Source organism: Carettochelys insculpta, chromosome 8 (genome assembly GCF_033958435.1).
Source record: "Carettochelys insculpta isolate YL-2023 chromosome 8, ASM3395843v1, whole genome shotgun sequence".
Lineage (NCBI taxonomy): Eukaryota > Metazoa > Chordata > Testudines > Carettochelyidae > Carettochelys > Carettochelys insculpta.
The window spans coordinates 65,655,519-65,668,121 of NC_134144.1; the positions used below are offsets into that span (position 1 = coordinate 65,655,519).

General features: G+C 42.6%; 1 protein-coding gene across 1 annotated transcript in view; it reads right to left on the reverse strand.

Moving 5' to 3' along the window:
* PDIA5 (protein disulfide isomerase family A member 5) overlaps positions 1-12,603 on the reverse strand; it is a 134,353-nt gene that overhangs the window by 27,567 nt on the left and 94,183 nt on the right. The window contains exons 12-14 of the mRNA XM_075001771.1: positions 10,255-10,325; positions 7,836-7,999; positions 5,691-5,821 (exon numbers count right to left, since the gene is read on the reverse strand). Coding sequence (XP_074857872.1) covers positions 5,691-5,821; positions 7,836-7,999; positions 10,255-10,325 — 366 coding nt within the window. The remainder of the gene's footprint in view (positions 1-5,690; positions 5,822-7,835; positions 8,000-10,254; positions 10,326-12,603) is intronic.

Sequence of the window (12,603 nt, forward strand, 5' to 3'; positions counted from 1 at the left end):
ACCGATGTAATCTGTATAAAGTAGTGTTCCCATCTGATTTCTCACCACTACGCATAAGCAGACTGAGGCTACATCTACACTACAAGATAAATTCAAACTTAAGGCAGTTAGCTCAAGTGCACCACGTGACTGTCTTCACTGTAAATACCATTAGCTCGATTAAGAGAGCATTAATATCGATATCATAATGTCCTTGGAACCAGGTGGGTGTAGCATCAAGTTCGAATTTAACAGTTTGAAGGAAGGCTGGTGTGGAAGTGCCATATTTTTGAATTGAATTCATTAGCCTCCAGAGGCTGACTGGAGCTGCTGCACCTGGCTCCCAGCTCTCTGCCACGCTTGGGAGCTGGGAACACTGACCAGAACAGCACCTGGCTCCCAGCTGCTGCAATCCAGGTGCAGCAGTGCTGGTCAGTTTCGTGGCTCCCACAAGCTGCGGGAACCCAGGAACCAGGCAGCAGGGTGTGCCCTGCCAGTGGTGGGGATGAAGCTAGGGCCGACGGGAGGGGGCAAAATGTGGAGGTGAGGGAACTGTGGGATAGGTTCCCACAATGCACTGCTGCAACAGTCAATGTTTGGCCACTGTAGCGTGACAGCACTAACTTGACTTTGTGGGAAGCGAGGATACTCAAAATCGAATTTACAATACCCCGAGTTATCAAATAATTAATTTAATAAAATCGCGTTTATCTGGTAGTGTAGATGTAGCCTGAGGTATTCCTAGCCTAAATGGTGACAATGCCTCTCAGTCCAGGTACATCATCTTAAGGACACTACAGATTTAAAGGTGTGTTTGCACTACTGCCAGGAGAAGGACTGGCTGCCCAAGCTTCCCACCCACTAACCTACATCTACGTGAAGAGCCATTTTCCTTTTACTGAGATTCAGAACTCTTCAGAGATATTTCACATTCTAACTCACTTGCACCACCAAAAAAAAAAAAGGCAGTTTGGAGAAACTTTAGGAGATGAGCAAAAGCCAAAGAAGAGATGAATGTGTAGAGGTAGCCCAGTTCCAATGAGTTCTATACATAATCCTTTCCTAGAGGAGTGTAGTCCCTAAGAATGTTTTTATTCTGGGTCATCTTTCCAGTTCTCCATGAGTTATGCTGCAACAGTACTAAGGACAAAACTTCAGCAGCAGAAAATAATGATTTGAACTTAAAGTGAAGTTTCTCAGCTGATTAGTAAAGCAACCTGGAAATCAACTCTTCAGCTTTGACATGTCTATTAAAAATGGCCATTCTGTGAACCCTTTGTAGCCTTACAAATTGGAGCCATTTGGAAAGTTAGTGTTGGCAATGACCATCTTTACAAGCCACTAAAAGGAACAGTGAACTTTTTTTTTTTTTTTACACTACTACTACTACTACTTGTTTCAGCTGACAAGATATATTTGTTAAAGTGTTTGTCTGAGTATTTTTAAGATGAGAAATCAAATCGCTTTGGGAAACTGACCCAAAAACAACCCCAAAACCCAAAGAACTACAACTATTTCATCACACTCTAACCCTATTCCCAATCCGGTTGATTCTTTCACATAAGCCTTCTTGGAGGTAGATTTTTACCTCCATGACAATCAGCAAAGAAATGTGTTTCCATGCTCGTTTTCATTTCTTAAAGAACAATATTTCATTTGAAAGAGAAAAACATGGCTTGGGTTTGCTTTTCTTTTTCTTAACTCTTTTGTATTTGCAAAAACCCTCAATAGAAATCTTCACTAAAAGAAAACACCAGAAATCTATCCTCTGGAATGAACCTACTCTTACAACCTGTTTGACATTTGTGACTCTGACAACTGACCGGCAACTGATTTTTATTGTGCATGGCTTACTGGGCAATGGTAGGAGCATGTTCACACTGACAACTTTTATTAGCGCCAACTGGCTGCTGAAAAGGCCTGCAGCCATACAGAACCATACTCTTGCAGATTGTAACTGCTCTGTACCAAGATCAACGACCAGTAATAGCCTAGTTGCTGCACATAAAGTTGTTTATACAGTGGGTGGTACTCTGAGTGAGTCAGTAATGACTAACCGCCTAATACCTATTAGGAGTCGTCAAGCTGCAAGATCTTTTGGACGAAACATAAAACCAATACAGCCTCTTCCACAGTTCACTGAAGTCAAACAGGAGTCTTTCCATTGACTTCAAGGGGCTTGTGTACATGTTCAAAAGCATTAAACATCCAGCGGTACTTTTTGCAAGCACAACAATGTCAGCCTCCATGTTCTAGCCAAATTCTTAAGGGGGAATTCTGGACACCCCCCCTGCTACACACACACACCTAAATTTCCCCACCATAGAGTCTGTTGGATTCAATACACCTCACATCCTACTTTAAACTACTGAAAAGATTGCTGCTGTTAACACTCTGCTCCATTTCCCATCCCAAAGGGGGCTGTATTTAGTGAGGTAAAGGGGTTCCTATACACATCAACTGCTTTTGGTTATAACATGTTACATAAACACATGCAATTCCAGCAAATTCTTTCATAGCCGGCAGCCCCGGGAAGTTGCTAGTTACTCAAATAGTCTGGATAATAGAGAGGTATATCTAGCAATGCAAAACACTAAAGAAAATCAAGACTTGATATTAAGAAACAAAAATGTATGCAGAGTACTTTATTTACCATTAGTAGTATTGTACCTGGTAAACCTGCACTGTATTTGCTGTACTTATTTGTATTTACTTGCGCTATACTGTACTTACGGAAAACGTAACTAAAAATTAAAAATGCTCTGCTCTTGAGAGTTCCAGATGATAGAGTGCTGGCTATGAAAGAGTACACTCTATTTTAAAAAGGATAAAAGGGAAAAATTATTGTGGTCTTTGCCTAAAGGTCTATTCGTCTAACTGAAGGGTTTAGAGACGTGAGAACATTCAACTTTGTTTCAGATCCAAAAATCTAAATTGTGTCAGAGGTTCCCAATTCTTATTCAAAAAAAGACAAGCTCCTTCACAGGCCACTCATTGACTACAGCAACATGCTGCAGAACAGTGATGACCTCAGGATGTGGTGCTGAATAGGGAAAGAAAATTATTTGGTCTAATGAGGCCTGGCAATTTTAGCAATGCTCCTTCTGCACTAAAATAAGCAAGTGAAAATTAACTGGTAAGTATAAGCACCGAAAGAAATCCCATGACCAAGGAAATGGTAAACAAAAGATAATCTGTCAAATTTAGCAGAAGGCACACTGTCAGTGCAAAAACACAGCCAACTCCACATAGGATGATTTGTACTGGTCTGTTTCCTTAATAATTATCTCACTAGAACCAGAAACTTTAAATATTCATCAGCTCTTTCCTACCATGCCTGACTAAGAGAAGGCTTGCTGCGTGTGTGGCTATGCCCCGCTCCAGACACACATTAAGCAAAAACCAAACTGCTCGAATACTATACACCCTGAATAAAGGAATTTGTAACAAATTCACTCACTCTTGACTTTAAGCTCTAACAAGCCGTTTTAACCATATTTAACCAACGCTAGTCCATCCTCTATGTAGACTCGTGTCCCTTGAGCTAAAGGTGTGTTGTAAAAACAGCATTAAAGAGTTATCCAAATGGACCAAACAGCACCGAGCTATGAAAACCCATTCAAATGTTTAGGGCCAATTAGTGACGCCCTTACTCACAAAGGCTACGTCTACACGAGAAGCCTCTGTTGACAGAAGTCACTGTCAGAAGGGATTTTCCGGCAAAACTTCTGTCAATAGAGCGTGGCTACACACAAAAGCCAATTGGAAGAGCACTCTGCTCTGTTGATAGAGAGCAGCCAGACTGCCCGGCCCTCTCTCAACAGAATGGCTGACCGGAAGCTCTGCAAACAGGGCTGCCCATGGAACCGGAAGCCTTCTCTGTTGACAAAGGGCCCCAGAGCGTCTACATGACTGTTTTGTCGATAGAACACTGTCAAGAGCGCTGGGGTGCAAGGTTTTGTCGATAAACTGTCGACAAAGCACATTTTGTGTGTATATGCTCTGCCGTTTTTCCCAACAAAAGCCCAGTTTTGCTGGGAAAAGCCTCTCACGTAGACGTAGCCAATGAGATTAGTAAGTACCTTATTTCAGAAGTAGTCCTGTTGACTTCACTTGGACTACTCACAGCATAAAATACTATCCAGCACACAGGCTTTTGACCATGGAAGTTGCATATTAATGATTCTCTAAAAACATGCCCTTAGTCATTTAGGAAGACTAAATATTTTAAATGCATGCTTTTAAATAGCTTTTCCTCTCTTCCTACTATAGATGACATTCGCACTGGAAAGCCAGAGTAAAATGAATTAGCTGGAGAACAATGGCATATACTTTACTTTTACTATTGAATTTATTTTAAAAGCAAACAGATTACATTCTTAACAGGGATCCACGTATCAGAAACAGCTGGCACAAAAGCAATTTTTAGTCACTGGGCAGTGGGAACTGGAGTTGAAAAGGATTAAATCTCTTTCCCTTTTCTTTTACAACCCCACGAGAATTCCCCTCTGTGTTCCACATCCAGCAGAGCTTCCCAGGAGCCCAGAATGCATTCAGGTTTAATTTTCTTACAGAAATGTTAAATAAAGAGCTGGTTTTTTCCTGCCTGAGCAAACATTAAGGGTCTCATTTTTCAAAAACAGTCTCCAGTTGTGTGGGAACAAACCTGATTGAGATGATTATATAGCTAAATGCTATCCATTAATTGCAGAGACAGTCATCTCACGGTACAGTATTTTGCATGCAAAATTGGGTGGAGACAAGGTCAAACCAGGCCGTAGATATTAAATAGATATTAAACAAACTCCCGCCCCCCAACACAAACCAAAACACCTCCCTAAGACTACATGGAATGGCATCCAGCCATGTCTGGAATAATTCTGAAAATGGAAGGGATGACTCTGCTGATTTAAGTAACATAATGCAAATCAGGAAGAAGGCCAACCAACAGTGATGGCTGGAAATATTTCTAGCACTGAACAAATTTGAAAGAGTTATTTAAAACAGTGGGAGAAATTGGCTCCTCTCCTCGCACTGCTCATCTGACTTACAAAAAGGCCTGATCCAAATCTTCATTGATCTCAATAGAAAGACACTCTGACTTCTAAAAGGGAGCTGGCAGGAGCTCGTTTATAGGTAAATGAGATCATCTAAATTGGACTCACATTCCAGGTAGGGACCAGAACGTAGGTTTAGATTACTCCTGAAAGGGTTCCATCAGAATTTAGACTTGAATTACCTAGGGATTGATTCATCCCTCAATAATGTCATTGATTTCACTGGGACTACAACGGCAAATAAACTGGAACACCACACTAATGAACCTGACCCTCTGCATCCATAATTATATAATAAAGAATCACACTTTGTTACACAGAACATAAAACGCAGCAAAATAAATGCACTGTTTATTCACCTGTCTCCTTGGTGACCCTTTATGGTACAGTCACACTCTGGGTGAAAGCTGTAGGATGTTCCCTCTCCATCCCCTCCTCCCCAGCTTCATACAATATATTAGGGATGGTCTCAAGCAACTAAATTCAGAATGAGATATGAAATTATACAAGTGCAGGGTGTTCAGATCTGGAGGTTTGTTTCAGGTCTATGTCTAAAATACAGACTCTTAATAAAAGTATACACAAAAAGCACAGGTCATCAGAAGCAACAAGGGACATGAAAGCTATATGATAAACAGAGATGCATTTACTCACATGGGGCATAGAACATGACAAGAGCATGCTTCTTCTTTTTCAAAGACTCCCTGAAGTCTTCTCCAGCTAAGTGGATAACACTTGTTAGCTTTTCTTCCCAAGCTGGTTCAGGTGGAGGTGGTGCCTGCGGGCTAGAGAAGAAAAAAATTCATCTCCTAGATCTTTTCAGAAGCATGCAAAGAAGCTTTCTGGTGCGGTCACCTAATGCTTTGAGGAAATGGTGGCAGAAGATTCCTGTGGCTATTTGTACTGTAGAAAAATGTAATTTGCATTTCTATTGACAGGAACCACAAGATTTAATTTTCAGAAATCAGTAAAAATGTAACATACATGATTCTTCCCAGTTCCATGAATATGACTGTTCAATATAGGAAAACTTTATTCCAGTAAATATGCCACAGAGTGGACTTTTAATCCAGAACCTTTTAAAATGACTGCAGGCATTTATAGTTCTGACACAAAAGTCACAGGCCAACTGTGCTACAGGCATGCATATAGAACATCAGGGTACTGCAGATGAAATCAAAAGGCAACTGACGTAAAATCAGACCTGCTAAAGCAAAATGTGTACTGTATATTCCATAATGTACACTTTTTGTCAAATATTTTAGGATAAACTGGGAAATATATATTCTAAAATAAAACCAGGATACACTAATCAACACTAGCCCATTTTGGACAATAGGGAGTAAATTAAATGTAATTATGTTAATGAAGAGTATTTCATGTATCATCTGCGATTGCACACAGTGTCCAGCTAATAGCATTCACGTACATGCAGAGTATGATCAGAAATCTCTTGGTACTCTCCACTGCATGGACATGTCTCAGACTCATTCCTGCAGTATCTTAAATGCGCGATTACTTATATAAAATAGTCGGCATGAAGCCCTATTATCAAGTCCTTCATTTGTCACTGCAGTATTAAATTACAGCTTCCATGCCTTCCCGTCATTTTGAATGGCATTATTTTAAATATTGTCGATTATGGACAAAACAAATGAAACCTCAAAAATTTAATTCTATTCAAGGTCATTTGCTAGACACCAACCATCTGTCCATCACTGCTGAGTCATCCAGTTGCTAACAAAGGAATCATGATACTTGCGGGCCAGCTCCTCAAACAATATAAACTGTTCAGTGGAGCTATGGCAATATATACTCAAGTTCTGACCCCAGCTACCGTATCTGGCCCTAGTCTGGAAAGTGTCCAGCGATTACAACAGGAATAGGGAGTCTGTAATCCTCACTGACACTGACTTTCTGTGTAGACATGGCCAAATCACAATCTTGCTGTCTCTCTGTGCATTTCAGTGTAAAACTTGCCCCATACTTACATTCCACACAACAGTGCTGCAAGGCCAAAGTAACAGTTTGATTCAAAGCATCTACTTGCACAATACAATAAAAATGCCAAGCATTATTAACCAAAATCTTCTGTTCAACAATCGAGGAGTGATGCCTCATTTCAGAGTTAAATGATAAAAGTGCAACAACTTCGACAAATAACCTGGCACACTATAGCAGACATGGCAAGCAAATCCCTCACATAACACTGGACTTAAAAATGTTTTCTTTATATTTTTTCTTCCAAAACGGTCACTAGGGACCATCATATCACCAATTCTTGCCTCTTGGAGCTACATCGTTTTCAACATGCATTCAACCTAACCCTGAGCATTTTACTCCATCTTCTGAGAAACATGCAGGAAACCGAATATGGGCAAATATACCATGTTTGATGGTTAAAAATAACTGAAAAGAAAGAGTGTAATTTGGTCACTGAACAGTGAAAACTTCTGACTAAAAGAAAGAGGATTCAGCAAATCAGATATTATTTGCCTGAACTGCTGTTACACTCCCTGGAATAACACTTAAAAAAATCTTTTTTAAAATACCTATTATGGGAAAGAATTAGAGGGACACAGTTAAAAAACAACAATAGCAAACAAAGAATGTAGTGTATAAAAATATATAATGAACACCTACCTCTGTGTATAGTTTTCAGTACTGACATTCAATTTGGTTTTGTTAGCCAGGGATTTAAGTAGGAGCTGAACCTTCGTTTAAGATTTACAAAACAAAACAAGCTTCAGCAGCTAATAGCCAGAAACTGGGGCGAAATCTCTAACTCATCCAACTTACTTTAGCAGCCAGTCAACGATCTTCTTCTTAGTTCTGAGGTGCGGCAGTGTATACTTTTCCTCTCCGTCGTGGAAGTACTTCAACGTAGGGAACCCAGAGATGTGAAATCTTTCTGCCACTGCTTTGTTGACAGTAGCATCAACTGCTGCAAGGATACCAGGAGTCTGAAAGAGAAAAAGCTGACTGCAGACCAGAGCATCGCTCTCCCTGTTAGAAGACCATGCAGATTCAGAGGCATCCATAGGGGTTTAGACCACGTGTATACTGAAAAGCGCAGCTCGCTTGCAATATCACTGTGAAGGAATGGATATATTTTATCAGGTCGTGCACGCAAAGTAACAAGACCTGGCTGCTCAGCCTGAGGCTCACCCCCAGGAGCAGGAGCCTACCTGAACACCTGGCCAGATGTATTACAGTTGGGCAAGGGAGGCAAATGGGCAGAATCCTCCCTTCTGGGCTGAGTGGTTGTAAATACATTCAGCCAAAGCTACCTAACTCCAATGCTGCAGAGAACATCCCCGGCCCTTGTATGCCCTGGCTACAGGACAGCTGAGCAGAACCAGAGGACACATGCACTGGCAGATCCTCTGATCCTGCTTCCTCCCTACCTGTGCAACACTGGCTCTGGCCTGTGTCAGGCCAGCCCAGCTGCACAGCTCTCCCCCCAAAATCCAGCACAGGGGAGAATGCCTTGGCTCTACTGCTCTGCCTGGCCACTAGTGGAAGCAGGATCTTCCCTTTCCCATGTAAATTATTAAACGTGGGTAGCCTTGATACACTCTCTGCCCTTCAATCACCCACGCTCAGAACCTTCCCTCCACCGCACCCTCCCTTTTGTCCAGTCTCAGCTCCCATCCTAGCTGCCCTATGGCAAACTGAGAAACAGCATGGAGAAAACTGAGTGCCTGACCCTCACCACTCCCACTAAAATCTCCCCCTCCACCACTGCAGAAAACACCACTTGCCTACTCCCACCTCTGGTCCGTCACTATTGCGCCAAGTGCTTTCCTTTTGGCCTCCCAACACACAAGCAGTTCCACACACCCACGCCCCCCATTATGACATCTACAACTCTACCCTGTTGTCTTCGATCCTACCATGCACTCACTGCCTAGTCCTTGGTCAGTACTTGCTTCCAGTTCTGCAATCCAACCTCTTCTATATGGCCTCCAATACCTTCTCCTGTGCCCTTCCAATGGGTACTAAATGCTGCTGTTAACTTCACCACTTGGACCATGTCACTCCCCTGTCTAAAACTCTCATCTGGCTTCTTCTTGCGTTCTGCATCAATTCAAGCCCCCCCTCCACCTCATTATAAAGTGTCTGCACCATATGACTCATTTATACATCTATTCCTCCTCTTCCTCCAACTTCCTCCCCACCACCAAGGAGTTCTTAAATGCCCCTTTAATGTCTTTCTCTTATTATCCCTGTCACATCTTCTCCCATCAGGTCATCTCCTGCAAATCCAGTCCACTCTTGTGCCAAATAACTACCCTTCATTTGGATGGCTCCTGAACCAACGCTCCTTTCTTTGGGAGGGCTTGATGGGATTCATGGAAGGGAGTGTTACTGAAAAAGGACCTACTGCGCCGACCTCTGTCTCCTAGTCACCAACTGTCTGAACTGCTATCACCATATCTTCCATTCCTGTATGGCTTCTGCAGTAACGGTGCTGAAACAACAACAACTGGGCCTGGGATTTTCCTCTTAGTTACACTGATGTACAGGAGAAATGACACCAGTGTCAAATCAATGCATACAAGAGGAGAAACAAGCCATAAGAACGGCCACAATGGATCAGACCAAAAGGTCTACCTGGCCCAGTATTCTGTCTTCCGACAGAGGCCAATGTCAGATGCCCCAGAGGGAATGAACAAAACAGCTTATCATCAAGCAATCACTCTCCTGTCATCCATGTCCAGCTTCAGAGAGATTAGGGACACCAATCCTACCCATCCTGGCTAATAGCCACTGATGGACCCAACTCGCATGAATTTATCTAGTTCCTTTTTGAACCCTGTTAAAGTCCATTAAACTTTTGTATCTACACCATAAACAAACCCTCCCTCTGTTTCCTTAATGTGCATTTAGCACAAAGCCTTTAATTAATGGGAAAATAAACATTTCCAGATTATATTTGGGTTTGATCATATTGTGTGTAAATAAGGGCCTACGGCAGAATATATGATCACTTGGCAATGTTGTTTTTGCTCAAGACAGAATGTTCTTGCTAATGCTTTGGCAAGGCTCATGCATTACCGATGAGATTGTACTTTGGAAGCACATCTCAAAGGGCCCTGTGGGAGGATAAGAACAGCTGAAACTGTTACAGGGAGAGATGGAAAAGTCTTTTTTATTACTTCTGGTATTTATCATGGATTATTTGAAAAGAGGGAAATAAAGGAAATTAGCTTACATCACTGGATGCATGCAGCATCTCTGCGGCCTTCTCATACTCTGGCTTCATTTTCTTACAGTGCCCGCACCCTGCCAGAGAAAATCCAAATTAAAATCTGTATTATGCAGTGATGTTGGCAACTGAATTTAGAGCTTCAGTAAAACAAAGAATCATGGTTAGTCATTGACCCATCCCACTACCATCAATGTCCTGACCCGCACAGTGGAGATTTACTCAAATTCACAATAAGTTTTATTTGCAGGGCAACAGCAACAGTTTAGATTCATTTCCAAAACAGTCATTAGAATTTAGATTGTGTAAACAAAAGCAATTAACCCATTCTGTGTTATTCTGGAAAAGAATCAGAAATACAGAATATGAAGCATCTGTCAAGTCACTGGGCAAATTACATCTCTGTGCCTGTTTCTCCCACCTGTGAAATGGACATTCTTCCTGTCTGTGGGGTTTAAGAGAGGCAAAATGCTTTGTGCCCCTGCAGCGAGTATCACACAAAAAGTAACTGTAAATTATTAATATTCCATACTGAAAAGAGAGAGGGGGATCTAAACTTAAGCTACAAGATCCCAGACGTACTGTGTAAAGCAAGCCCTTGCTAACTGTTTTAAAAGAGCTGAACTGAGATCCAGTTTCCTTATTTATTTACAATTGACATTCTCAGCTGCCCCACTCGAGCAAACAGCTTCTCCCTGCAATGCAACTGCTGTTAACCAGGAGTCAGAAGGCTCAACGACAAAGCCACAATCATGTCATTCAATGGTATCTGTATCATTCCAGAACAGAGAAAACATAGGTATTGGCCATAAACTGCAAGAAGCAGAAGACCAAATCCCTCTGTGGGACAGACTGGACTGTAATTTGGCACATCACAAATGGCAGCAGTGGAAAGCACTTTTAGATACAAAGCAGTGGTCTGAGGCGGGAGATTATATTAATTTGGAAGAGGTAGCAGTATATCAACAAAGGGACAGGTTATTAGGAGACTTACATCGTCAGTGAGCAACTAAACCTTTCCATACCACTGCGCTTCTGCGTCAGGTCTGGAAACCACAGTTACCAGAGGGAAACAAACAGAACTGACAAGCAGTCGTGTAGGTACAGAAGGGAGCTCTTATCAGAGACAGCAGACTGAAGAATTTGCACCCGTATGTCCAATCGGAGGCAGCTGCGAAGTCCATCTTTGAGAACACCATTACCAAGGCTTCAGTCTTCTTGTGACGATGCACAGCAGAGAACGGTACTGTGTGAGCTCTCTTCAAAATAGGACAAACACACTTTGGAGCCTCAGGGGCCAGACTTCCACCCGTTCAAATCCATGTCCACCTAGTGAAATCAAGCAAGCTGTGCCCACTGCTCTGGGGGGAATTCTGTGCCACTACGCATGTGCAGAACTCATCTGTCCCATACTTTTTTTCCTTCCCCAAAGAAAATACGTTGTGACAGAGAGGCTCTTTCACCCATCAGGGACTGCTGTGGTACCAGGACAAATGCTGTGAGAGGTGAGCCAGTTGCTATCAGCAAGTGACAGGGGAGAGCAGAGGCTGCATTCTTCACAGCTCTCAGCCTGACGGGCCAGGTGAGGTGGCATGGGACACGGGGGAAGGGAGACAGACAGAGCAGGCTACACAGGGCTAGTCAGGAAAGGAGACCTCTCAGCCGGGGGTTCAGAAGGTCCAGGGGTGGGGGGATCAGAATGGAGTGGGGGTGGGGGCTGCAGAGCCATACGGAGGTGGGGAGAGGCTGAGTAGGGGTCCATGGACACGTGGGGGTGCCAGCCAACTTTGGTTATGGGCAGCAGGAGGAAGCAGGGTCACATGGGGAGGAGGAGAGGAAAGTGGTTGTGTGGGGGCACAGGATGATACCGGGGCAGATGTGTCTCCATGAGTGGGAGAGGCTAAAGATCAGCCAGAATTTACATAGAAGAGGCTCCCCAACAATCCTCCCCCCACCCAACAACAAAAATGTTCCATATTTGCCCCACCCACCCAACCCATCCTCCAGCTTCACTCTCAGGATTGTGCCAGCAGTTACTTCCCTCTCCCTCATCTCTTCCATTACCCCGGCCCCTCCTCTGCACTGCTTCTGAGGGGCACAGGAAATGCATTTCACGTACTGTAGTTTAAATAAACTATTACTTCAAGTCCTGTATTAATTTGCTTAGTAAGGAGTCTACTTCTCGAAGAGCATTTCCTGAATCTTTCTGTGGTCTGTTCTGTTACAGACATACTTGTTGACAGGTATTTGGTAATAAATTACCAGTTTAAATTACCAAAAAAACCTGGAACTAGTGTGATTATATTGTGTTATTTAGACAAATAATATGCAAATTTAGCAGAATTTTAAAATACC